Raw genomic sequence first — 12,977 nt, 5'->3', positions numbered from 1 at the left:
ACAGCACCATATGGCAGCCAAAAATGTCAGACCGGCTACAAACGAGGTGGTTGTTGTTGTTGTTGTTGTTGTTGTGGTCTTAAGTCCTGAGACTGGTTTGATGCAGCTCTCCATGCTACTCTATCCTGTGCAAGCTTCTTCATCTCCCAGTACCTACTGCAACCTACATCCTTCTGAATCTGCTTACTGTATTCATCTCTTGGTCTCCCTCTACGATTTTTACCCTCCACGGTGCCCTCCAATGGTAAATTTGTGATCCCTCGATGCCTCAAAACATGTCCTACCAACCGATCCCTTCTTCTAGTCAAGTTGTGCCACAAACTTCTCTTCTCCCCCATCCTATTCAATACCTCCTCATTAGTTACGTGATCTACCCACCTTATCTTCAGCATTCTTCTGTAGCACCACATTTCGAAAGCTTCTATTCTCTTCCTGTCTAAACTATTTATCGTCCATGTTTCACTTCCATACATGGCTACACTCCATACAAATACTTTCAGAAACGACTTCCTGACGCTTAAATCTATACTCGATGTTAACAAATTTCTCTTCTTCAGAAACGCTTTCCTTCCCATTGCCAGTCTACATTTTATATCCTCTCTACTTCGACCATCATCAGTTATTTTGCTCCCCAAATAGCAAAACTCATTTACTACTTTAAGTGTCTCATTTCCTAGTCTAATACCCTCAGCATCACCCAACTTAATTCGACTACATTCCATTATTCTTGTTTTGCTTTTGTTGATGTCCATCTTATATCCTCCTTTCAAGACACTATCCATTCCATTCAACTGCTCTTCCAAGCCTTTTGCTGTCTCTGACAGAATTACAATGTCATCGGCAAACCTCAAAGTTTTTATTTCTTCTCCATGAATTTTAATACCTACTCCAAATTTTTCTTTTGTTTCCTTCACTGCTTGCTCACTATACAGATTGAATAACATCGGGGAGAGGCTACAACCCTGTCTCACTCCCTTCCCAACCACTGCTTCCCTTTCATGCCCCTCAACTCTTATAACTGCCATTTGGTTTCTATACAAATTAGAAATAGCCTTTTGCTCCCTATATTTTACCCCTGCCACCTTCAGAATTTGAAAGAGAGTATTCCAGTCAACATTGTCAAAAGCTTTCTCTAAGTCTACAAATGCTAGAAACGTAGGTTTGCCTTTCCTTAATCTAGCTTCTAAGATAAGTTGTAGGGTCAGTATTGCCTCACGTTTTCCAATATTTCTACGGAATCCAAACTGAACAAATGAGGTAGGAACCATGAATGTCAACTTAGTGTTGGGAGGTAATAGAGAATGTCGAAGAAGAAATGTATCAGTCTTTAGCACCAACTGCTGTCAGCAGCCGAACACAACTGGAAGAATGTATCCTGCCAACTCAGCCTTATGCTGCAGCCATCAAACAACAACCCAGTACCCGACCAAAGGAGGTACAACCAACTCCTACACCCTGCAGAAGTAACACTTGGAGGACAGAGGACAAAGTACCAGTGTATTCACACTGAGGACACCCAGGGCACGTAAGTTACTGCTAAGAAAGAATGTGAGTTTTCGATACCTACTACACTGCCAGATGTCAACCATTATGACAGCTCTATCTATCCCAGTCAGCTGCAGACAATTACAGTCAACCTGTGAGATGAAGACCATTGCCATACCATGGGCAAGGTCACTGCCCAAATTGCTGTAGATATGTACCATCGCTGTACAGAGGTACCAGCCACTGGCCTATCTGCTTACGTCAGGAAAACTAAGTGAAGCGACCAAACTGATGGATCTGTTGGGCTGACTGGTTTGATGGGCACTGAGGCTTCAGGAATATGTCATCACAGTGGAATACAAAAGAAGACGCAAACACAAGGACACTGACTGCCTTTCACGGAATCTTTTGGCAGAATACTGCACCCTGGATGAAATCTCAGTAGTATTGCTGCATTAAATGACACTGTTGCTGAACAGAGAGAGAAGATCCAGTACTGCTGAAAACCACAGAGGCCTTTAAGAGTGAGGAACAGACCAAAAGATAAATCCAGTTAATTAACAGAGTATTGTGTAAGAAGAGCCATGATCAAATGGGGTAAAAATGGTTGCTTGTCATCCACCTCATCTACAGCCAGCTATCCTGAAATATTTCCATGAGGCTCCAACACCTGGTCACCTGGTATTTGTGAAAACTCTGTAGACAGAATCAGATACAGATATCACTGGCCAGGCCTCTACCAATCCAAGGTATGGTAATGACAGAAGTAAATGAAGCAATAACCTCCGGGACATGTGGTATCAATCCCACCTGTAGAAGAACCATTCCTTCAGACTGGAATTGACCTCTTGGGCGGATTGGGGGGGGGGGGGGGGGTCCTGAAGTCAACAAATGAACAAATGAGAATTTATGGATAATAGTCTGCACTGAATACCTCACCCACTACTCTGTCATCAAAGATGTGCAGACTGTAGAAGCACCATAAATTGCACAGTTCCTTGTAGAAGCCGCCATTTTGAAGCATAGAGCACCCCATGTGATGATATCAGACTGCCGTAAAGTTTTCCGGAAGAGATTACAATCGGAGACAATTTCATGCTGCTACATCACCCATAGTATGAGAACTGCCTACCATCCATAGACAAATGGCCTCCCAGAACTCTTCAATAAGACACTGGCAGATGTGCTCTCAATGTACATCGATGTCGAACAGACAGATGGGGATACAGCACTGCCCATTGTGACATTCACATACGAAACAGCAAAGGAAGACACTACGAGCTTTACACCATTCTTTTTGCTCCACAGCTGTGAGGTTGAAGTGACAATGGATACTTTTAAACAGGACAATACTCAGGATGAATACTTGAAACATCTCATTACGAGGCCCGAAGGAGCAACACAGCTGGCTCACATATGGATCCTGGACGTCCATGAGAAAGACCAAGAGCACTGTAATGTCAAGTAACAGCCAGTGTGATACAGCACAGGAGACTCAGAATGGATTGTTATGCTTGTGTGGAAAGTGGGACCATTAGAGAAGTTACTTAAGTGCTACTTTGGTCAACACTGTCTCCCTCGGCGCTTGTCAGACGTCACACTGAAGTCAAGGATTATGGCCCTTAACCGGGAAGACAAAAGCACCGAGACACATGTGTCCTCCGTACAAAGCTCTACTACCATCCAGGGCCACATATCACTGATGGGAGATTCCAAGAAACTGAAGACTCATTGAATGATCATGAAACTTCCATAGGAGGGGCTGTCTTCAACGCTCACCATGGTGAAGAGACTATAACAATATGACCAGCACCTGAGAATCTGCCAGTGCTGCCATACAGAGAACTACTGACAAGTTCTAGATCCAGGGCAACGTAGTCAGCTTCAATGAGAACTTCTGAAACAGCAGGTTGCTGTTTTTTCCAGAAGATGGAGCAAAAAAAATGGTTTAAATGGCTCTGAGCACTATGGGACTTAACATCTATGGTCATCAGTCCCCTAGAACTTAGAACTACTTAAACCTAACTAACCTAAGGACAGCACACAACACCCAGTCATCACGAGGCAGAGAAAATCCCTGACCCCGCCGGGAATCGAACCCGGGAACCCGGGCGTGGGAAGCGAGAATGCTACCGCACGACCACGAGCTGCGGACAAAGATGGAGCAATGCCAAGAGCTGTGGTGTGTTGTGGATCACCAGTTCAAACCCAACCATTAGCAGTTGTTTGTTATTTAGTACTTACAATTTCTGAAAGGTTTTGTGATACTTTACGTTTGCAATGTTTGTATATTCTGAAATATTTGATGTTTCTATAAATACCTGCACACACTGTCCAGGAGGTCAGTTCTGTTCTGGCTGCACATTGATGTCAGTACCAAACATCCTTTCAGTAACAAGTGTAATAGCTTCACTGGTGACCCAGCTTTGGACTTGGGCTTGATTGTAATGGCAGTGTCTGATAAAGCTGCTGCCCCGCAATTGTGCATCTGGACATGAGATTAGGATGCCGGATATGAGTGTGGCTCAATGAATTTAAGTAAAAGAACCCAGCATGTTCTAATGGACAGCGTGAACAGCAATTTATAGTGATGATGCTGTGGTATACAGGAAGTTGTCATCGTTGAGAAATTATAGGAGGATACTAGGAGACTTAGACAGAATTTCTAGTTAGTCTCATGAATGAGAGCTTCCTCTAAGTGTAGAAAAATGTAAGTTAATGAAAATGAGCAGGAAAAACGCTCCTTTAACATTTGAATATGGAAACAGTAGTGTGTCACTCGACACAGTCATATCAATTAAATACGTAGGCATATTGTTGCAAAGCGATATAAAATGGAATGAGCACATCACATTGGTGACTGGGAAAGTGAATGCTCAACTTCATTTTATTGAAAGAATTTTGTGAAAGTGTAGCTCATCTATAAAGGAGACTGCATACAGAACGCTAGTGTGACCCTTTCCTGAGTACTGCCTGAGTGATTGGGACCCTCACTACGTCAGATTAAAGGAAGACACTGAAGCAGTTCAGAGGTGTGCTGTTACATTTGTTATAGGGAGGTTCAATCAGTATGCAAGTATCATGTAGATGCTTTGTGAACTTAAATGGGAACCCCAGTAAGGAAGACAATCATCTTTTCCCGAGGCACTATTGTGGAAATTTGGAGACCTAGCATTTGAGGCAGACTGCAGTCGATTCTACTGCTGCCAATGTACATTTTGCATATAGACCATGAAGATAAGATGAGAAATTAGGGCTTGTACTATGGCTTACATACAGTCATTGCTCCCTCACTCTATTTGCGAGTGGAACAGGAAAGGTAAGGTCTATTAGTGGTACACTATACCCTCCACCATGCACTGTACAGTGGCTTGTGGAGTAAGTCTTTTGATGTAGAGGTACATGGCCCTTTGTACCAGGATTACTGGCTGCCAGAACACCAGAGGCCTATACCTGTCTTCCCAGTTGATATCAGGATGCTCCATGATTTTTATTGGCTCTCTTACTTTTTGTGTGCATATCCATGGCCATCTTGCAAGTACTTATGTTTATTACAACTTGATACCCAGCCTACAACTGCAATGATACTGCACTAGTGCTGATCTGTTGTGCTGCCCCAAATGGACATAACATTCATGCTATGGAGACATCTTTATGTAGTCACATGAGTAAACTGCTTTAAGCTCTGTGTAATTCTGACCACACTCTTGGCTGTGATACATGGATGATAAATTCATCATTTGGTCACACGAAAAGCAGAGTTGTGGAAGTTCCATCAGCATATTATAAGTATGCATAAGAACATCCAGTGCATTCTACAACCAGACTGTAATGGTGCAATTCCATTCCTGGGTGTGAAGGTCTACAGAACTACCAATTCCAAGCTAACAAGATCTACCAGAAAACTATGCACACTAACTGGTACCAACATGCCAAATATCATCATCATCATCATCATCACCCATATCAGAAGTGTCCCAGACACCATACGCTGACCACTTGAGCCCACCATATCAGTGATAAAAACAATATCAAACAAGAATTTAAAGAGCCAAAAGATATGACAACAAAACAAGAAGGAAAGCTACTAAGTTCTGCAGCAAGCCAGATACAGAAAATGAACTAAAAGAACAGTTCCAGTGGTGCATTTATCTTATGTCATGGGTATTAATGATCTCGTAGGCAAGTTCCTTCAGTGAGGAGGCATCAAACCAGTCTTCTGGAGTGTCCACAAGATCCCAGATTTTGTATGGTGTGCTAAGAATGCAGTAAAAGCTCTCAACACTGCAGGTGTCTGTGTAATTCAGTAAGAGTGTAGTGACACCTACATTGGGGATACTGAAAGGCCTATTAGCATCCATAGAGCAGAGCCAGGGCTCTATGTTCAGTTTGGGCGACACAAAAGATAGGCTCTAGCAGAACATGATTGCAATTGTCAGCAGGCTACCAAGAAGGGTGACAGTCATACCCATTACAGTTTTATTGTATCATCACATTGAAGGTGCCCTTAAAGGCCACAAGGACAGATCATGTCCCACGATCACTGTCACCAATGGGGATAGAACAACATCAATAAACATTGGTTTGGAGTCCGACGGTATGGAGCATCTGGTGCCTCCAGGATCACTGCACAGGTGGCTCAAGGGTCACTGCAGTAGGTTTCTCCCAAGATTTCTTCTTTGTCTCTTTCATAACATTTGGCAGTCGAGAATCTTGTGAGGGATCATCTGCTTTGGTTGTAGGAACAGAAGATAAGCAGTCTGTGGCTCGTTAAAACTGTGTGCCGAACCGAGACTCAAACTCAGGACCTTTGCCTTTCGTGGGCAAGTGTTCTACCAACTGAAGGGCGTGAATTGTGCTTGGGTAGCTCAGTTGCTAGAACACTTGGCCACGAAAGGCAAAGGTCCTGAGTTTGAGTCTCTGTCTGGCGCACAGTTTTAATCTGCCAGGAATTTTCATATCAGCGCACACTCCGCTGCAGAGTGAAAATCTCATTCTGGAGTCTGTGGCTCCTTCAGCCACTGTTTGGTTTTGGGCTGCTGACCTGTGGATTTCCAGTGAGAGGGTTCCAGGAAATGAGTCCTGTCAGTGGTAGATGTCAGAGAGGGATACTGCTTCTCCATCTGGGTGAGGGGAGTTGTTCCCAAAGATTGTGCTCCAAGAACCATGAGATGTGAGGGCCTATCACCTCCATGCTCTAGTTTATTTATGTGACTGCCAGACTCAGGACATGACAGATTGTCACAGAGGTTGCCAGATACTGTTGACAACTTGGCCACAGTAGTGACAAAAGGTAATCCATGTCACTGACACTGGATACAAATGATCATATTTTTCCATGCTTTAAAATACGAAAGGCTATCTGTGACATTCAGTTTCTGGGTTTTGCATTCCTGGATTAAGATAGCATGTTTTGGAGCTAGGGGATGGTGGCTGTTCCCACAGACAGGTGGTAGCACACTGGAGTGGTAGACCAAGATTCTGAACTTCTCTGGAAGCAAGGACGGCTGTGCCTGTATCAGTGACAAATGACATGGATCCTTCACCTCGCCAAGTGTTTGCGTAATTCTTCCTCCATCTGCAGCATTAGGTCTCAGTGAAAAATTAACCCTGTACCAACTTTAGATTGTTATGGGGCGTTATAGTGAAAGGTACATCACCAAGCTGTTCACAAGATAGTAAAGCCCGGGCCTGGGTACGATTTGGTGGCTTAATTACGATGGCACATCTTTATAATTTCCTCAAATACATGTTCAATACTATCCACAAAGAGCTTTGTCTCAGTGGAGAGAGAGGTACAAACACGTAACTGAGCAAAGTGTCTGCAAATCACTTTGATTTGTTTTCCTCCCACGGCATGGCCAAGCAATACAAATTCTTAGGATCATAACGAGCTGCACGGAACTGTGGTCTTTCTGAAGGAACAGCCAGAGGCTCATGGCCACTGGCTGATAACTTTGATCATTTCATGATGCCAAATAATTGCTATGATACTGCCTACTCTGAACAAGGGCCCTCCCCACAGGTGATAGTGGTGGTGATGATTGATTTGTGGGGTTTTCAACTGCGCGGTTATCAGTGCCCATACCAATTCCCAACCTTTGCTCAGTCCCATCTCGCCACTTTCATGAATGATGATGAAATGATGAGGAAAATCCAAACACCCAGTCATCTCGAGGCAGGTGAAAATCCTTGACTCCGCCAGGAATCGAACCCAGGACCCCGTGCTCGGGAAGCAAGAACGCGACTGTGAGATCACAAGTTGCAGATGCCTCCCCACAGGCATCACTCAACCAGAACCAAGGCAACCTGGTGAGATGGCCAATGTCCAGAATCCCCCAACAGACAGGCACCAACTCCTCAGCATGTATTGGCAGGTGACAGCTCTGGTATCAATAGTGTCATCTGTGCATCAGAAGGGGCTACCACCGTATGGCTACCTGATGACCCCCCCCCCCCCCCAAAAAAAAAAAAAATAAAGGACTTGCTACCATGCTGGGCATTGGATAACCTTATAACCTTCCCAGGACAGACTGCACGTTCTGTAAAAGAATTCTGAAAAAGAGTCTGGATGGCAGAGGCAGTCAAAGCAACCATTCTAGAGAAGCGGAGCATCAGGGTTCGAGTCCCGGTCTGGCACAAATTTTCAACTCTTGCTTTTTAGTTATTTTAGTAAACTTAACAACAGTGGTTTCTGTGGATGGATTAAATCAACTCTGGGGCTATTATTTTTAGCTATACCTAAATAGTGGTTAATACATACCTGAATGACAGAGTTCATGAAACATGTATTTCCAAGATTTGACAGTCCACAGATCCCAGGCTGCGATGGATGAATCATTCGACTATAGCCAGAACCACTCGCACTGTACCTGGTGGTCCTATAGAAAATAAATAATGGAACATATGTAATGCAAAACCTCCTTAACTAATTGTAACAAACACTATGAGTCCCAGAGAGAAGAAAAACATAAACAAAAGAAAATAGTGCACAAGCTTCAAGACAGAATTAGAGCATGTGGAGCCCAATGTGGCAATGCTGAAAATTTATTGTTGCATTCCTAAGGAATACAGAATCTATTTATGGTAATCTTCAGATATGCTGAATCAGGATCTCATTTAGGTAAGCTCTGTCAGAAAAGCACAAAATGTACAACACATATTCAAAAAGTAAGAGTCATTCATCCACAAAAAATACCCATTAAAAAAGCTTTTATTGGCAGTTTCAGTTTCCTACAAATCAACTTCACATTTCCACGAAGTCATAATAATGATGCATCCAACATGAGAAAATTCCTCAGCTAGAGCAAGCAGCTAGGTGAGCACAAGCCCTGACACACACTCCCCACCTGAGTAGTGAGCGCTCACAGTAAAATGGGGCTGTGAGATGTCATCATGTAGCACAGGGAAAGTGTAAACTGTGCTCTGTCTTCAGAGGATTGATAATACGCGAAGTCTGCTGTAGTTTTAAATGCAAGCACGTATACCTAATGGTCTAGTGCTGAAAGTGGAGAACAGCTCTTATAAAATCCATAAAAAGCAGCATTTAGGCGGGGTTACAAACTTCAAAGCGATGATCAGCTATGTCAGTATGAATTTACAACATGTCAGTGCAGAATGCATAGGTACAGTCAGAACTTACAGACCTGTAGTTTCATAATAAAATAAATCTTGTAACTTCATATAAAAGTTTTCTTCGACAAATATTTCCACAACTTCACAAGTTTGAAGCTCCAATTATGTTGATGTTTGGACTTTTATGTGAGCAACTTTTTTCCGCAATGAAGAGAATGAAATCTACCCACAGACGCTCAGTGAGAGACTTCAGTTTAAAAGCTTAGCTTCTAATTAGCCATGCTCAGAAAGTGGTACAAGATACTGACACTTTAGCAAAAAGCAACTTAAATGTAGAATTCGATGACATACAGTGTCTCTACATTTAACATGTGCATAAAATAGTCACAAAATACATGTTCATGTCAACTTAAACTTCCTACATCAACCATAACAAATACACTCCTGGAAATGGAAAAAAGAACACATTGACACCGGTGTGTCAGACTCACCATACTTGCTCCGGACACTGCGAGAGGGCTGTACAAGCAATGATCACACGCACGGCACAGCGGACACACCAGGAACCGCGGTGTTGGCCGTCGAATGGCGCTAGCTGCGCAGCATTTGTGCACCGCCGCCGTCAGTGTCAGCCAGTTTGCCGTGGCATACGGAGCTCCATCGCAGTCTTTAACACTGGTAGCATGCCGCGACAGCGTGGACGTGAACCGTATGTGCAGTTGACGGACTTTGAACGAGGGCGTATAGTGGGCATGCGGGAGGCCGGGTGGACGTACCGCCGAATTGCTCAACACGTGGGGCGTGAGGTCTCCACAGTACATCGATGTTGTCGCCAGTGGTCGGCGGAAGGTGCACGTGCCCGTCGACCTGGGACCGGACCGCAGCGACGCACGGATGCACGCCAAGACCGTAGGATCCTACGCAGTGCCGTAGGGGACCGCACCGCCACTTCCCAGCAAATTAGGGACACTGTTGCTCCTGGGGTATCGGCGAGGACCATTCGCAACCGTCTCCATGAAGCTGGGCTACGGTCCCGCACACCGTTAGGCCGTCTTCCGCTCACGCCCCAACATCGTGCAGCCCGCCTCCAGTGGTGTCGCGACAGGCGTGAATGGAGGGACGAATGGAGACGTGTCGTCTTCAGCGATGAGAGTCGCTTCTGCCTTGGTGCCAATGATGGTCGTATGCGTGTTTGGCGCCGTGCAGGTGAGCGCCATAATCAGGACTGCATACGACCGAGGCACACAGGGCCAACACCCGGCATCATGGTGTGGGGAGCGATCTCCTACACTGGCCGTACACCACTGGTGATCGTCGAGGGGACACTGAATAGTGCACGGTACATCCAAACCGTCATCGAACCCATCGTTCTACCATTCCTAGACCAGCAAGGGAACTTGCTGTTCCAACAGGACAATGCACGTCCGCATGTATCCCGTGCCACCCAACGTGCTCTAGAAGGTGTAAGTCAACTACCCTGGCCAGCAAGATCTCCGGATCTGTCCCCCATTGAGCATGTTTGGGACTGGATGAAGCGTCGTCTCACGCGGTCTGCACGTCCAGCACTAACGCTGGTCCAACTGAGGTGCCAGGTGGAAATGGCATGGCAAGCCGTTCCACAGGACTACATCCAGCATCTCTACGATCGTCTCCATGGGAGAATAGCAGCCTGCATTGCTGCGAAAGGTGGATATACACTGTACTAGTGCCGACATTGTGCATGCTCTGTTGCCTGTGTGTATGTGCCTGTGGTTCTGTAAGTGTGATCATGTGATGTATGTGACCCCAGGAATGTGTCAATAAAGTCTCCCCTTCCTGGGACAATGAATTCACGGTGTTCTTATTTCAATTTCCAGGAGTGTATCACATTTCGTACTTATCTTTCTGATATTCTCTGCCTCATTAATTAAAATAAATTTAGTTTTTTGTTTTGTTGTCATTTCTCATCACTGCAATACTTCTAGGAAATAAATTTTCCACAAAAGGTTTTAAACAGCCACTGTGAAGTGATACATCTCTGTAGAACCATTAGCAGCCACAGAATAGACTCGTTGACCAGTTTCTTGAGCTGAACTGCCTTGTCCAGATTCCTCTTCCCCTGCTTATACTCACCATGAGTAGGTTGGCTGCTCACTGCTGAGGCATGAGCACAAGCCAGCTCGCACAAGCAGATCGGTGAACAGGCCTCAGCTTGAGTGTTGAACATCAATTGTCAAACAGATTGCAGTTTTGATCCACTTCTTGCACTGTTTCAACTGTCTGGGTGCCCTACATTGTGCACATTAGTACACCTATTTTTGTAGACTCCGAATTATTGTCCCATCTTTCCTTAACTCAATACACAAGACCTACAAACTAGGTACAACTCTTGATGAACTTTAGCAGCTGTAGTTTCTTTTGCATTCAAAAATAAAATTACAACATGAGCTTCACAACCCGATAGGAGCAATGATTTCCAGACTACTGCTGTTTGCTTTCACCCACAGTCATATAACTATTGAATCAAAACAATGACTTTTGCGGCTTCTTAATCAATACTTTACACTGCATCTGTGCAACTTTTTCTCCAGGCTGTGAACATTTAAATACTAGCAAACAGCCCTCACTTTTCAAATAGACCTCATAATCCTGTGGTACTAATGGCAGCATCAAATAAACCAAAATGTAGATAAAGACTGATACAAAAAACTGAATCACTGAAATATAAAAACTCTGAAGCACTGAAAGCAAAAGAGATGTGGCACAAACATTATACTGGCAGAAATGAAACCATTGCTATTTCCCATTTAAGGATTGTAAATGAAATCATCATAGTTTGGACATTATGTTTTATGGAAGGAGTCATACATCACTTTCATCAAAGCTGTCACTGAGGTTCCCTATGACTGTGTAACACCGAAACTGAAATACCAGCAAATTTGTTTCAAATACATTTTAATTCATCTTGTGGCTTGGCAGCTCAATTGGCTAGTGTCCAGTAACAACCTAATGGTTCAGGGTTGTCCATCTCCAGAGGGTACTATGATTTTTTCCCATCACTCATTGGTTCGAAACCCCTGGCAATTATAAGTGTATGTGAAAAATTTATAGTTGCACTGTGCTTTTGAAGTCCTCGTTAAACTGCAGGTCCTCCTATAAATGACTGAATAAGTCAGTGTGAAGGTCCAAGGAAGCCAACAGGTCCACAGCTAGTTAAAACACTGCAGTGTTCAAACCAACCTTCAGATTGACAACTCCTTTATTTATTTTAATTAATCTGGTACCCTAGGCTGAGACTCTCAAGCTAGCCAACAAAAAATAACCTGACTGGAAAAATCTGGTGATATCTGCAGCCACAGAAGATCAACAATCTTGAGATGCTACAGTTACTGAACAATTCTTGCATGTGTCACTGCCTTACAGTGTGTGAAGCTGCACTACTATCTCATTGAAGACAGTGATTGTGTAGCTGGGGAAAACTGTGATGTGTACATGCAACAAAATACTGGAACATTTTGACACACCAACATGTAATGACAGTCTTTGTGATCTGTTGTTCATTTGTGACAAGGGATTATGTCCCCAAATGACAAAATTGCACATCACACTACTACATAGCAACTGTGTAACAGGTATCCATGAAGTGCATTAGACTTGCTGTATGCCCACTAATAACAGTTTTGTTTAATCACATAGTCATAGAAAGTCTCAATATTCTGTGCAGCACATTCATTTCTTAGCTGCCTGCCCATTTCTTTTTTTTTTTTTTTTTGAGCTAATCCAATTTTTTCAAAGGTTGTTATCCGAAACTTTACTGTATGATTCTCTTTCACTTGGTAGGGAGGAGGGAGGGAGCGGAGATTGAATACTCGTTGCACTACCATTAAACTGTCATTATTTTGTACAAAATTTGTGATAACATTATGGTGTTGTCCAGT

The 12,977-nt window shown here is 43.8% G+C and overlaps 1 protein-coding gene across 6 annotated transcripts in view; it reads right to left on the bottom strand.

Annotated features, from left to right (window-relative positions):
- LOC124555039 (ubiquitin carboxyl-terminal hydrolase 15-like) overlaps positions 1 to 12,977 on the bottom strand; it is a 185,935-nt gene that overhangs the window by 102,060 nt on the left and 70,898 nt on the right. For all 6 annotated transcript variants that reach the window (XM_047128805.1, XM_047128806.1, XM_047128807.1 and 3 more), the window contains one exon: positions 8,249 to 8,366. In XM_047128805.1, coding sequence (XP_046984761.1) covers positions 8,249 to 8,366 — 118 coding nt within the window. The remainder of the gene's footprint in view (positions 1 to 8,248; positions 8,367 to 12,977) is intronic.

The sequence above is a fragment of the Schistocerca americana genome, chromosome X, assembly GCF_021461395.2.
Source record: "Schistocerca americana isolate TAMUIC-IGC-003095 chromosome X, iqSchAmer2.1, whole genome shotgun sequence".
Classification (NCBI taxonomy): domain Eukaryota; kingdom Metazoa; phylum Arthropoda; class Insecta; order Orthoptera; family Acrididae; genus Schistocerca; species Schistocerca americana.
The sequence above is the reverse complement of the archived record's forward strand: the minus strand, read 5'-3'. Positions and strand labels throughout refer to the sequence as shown.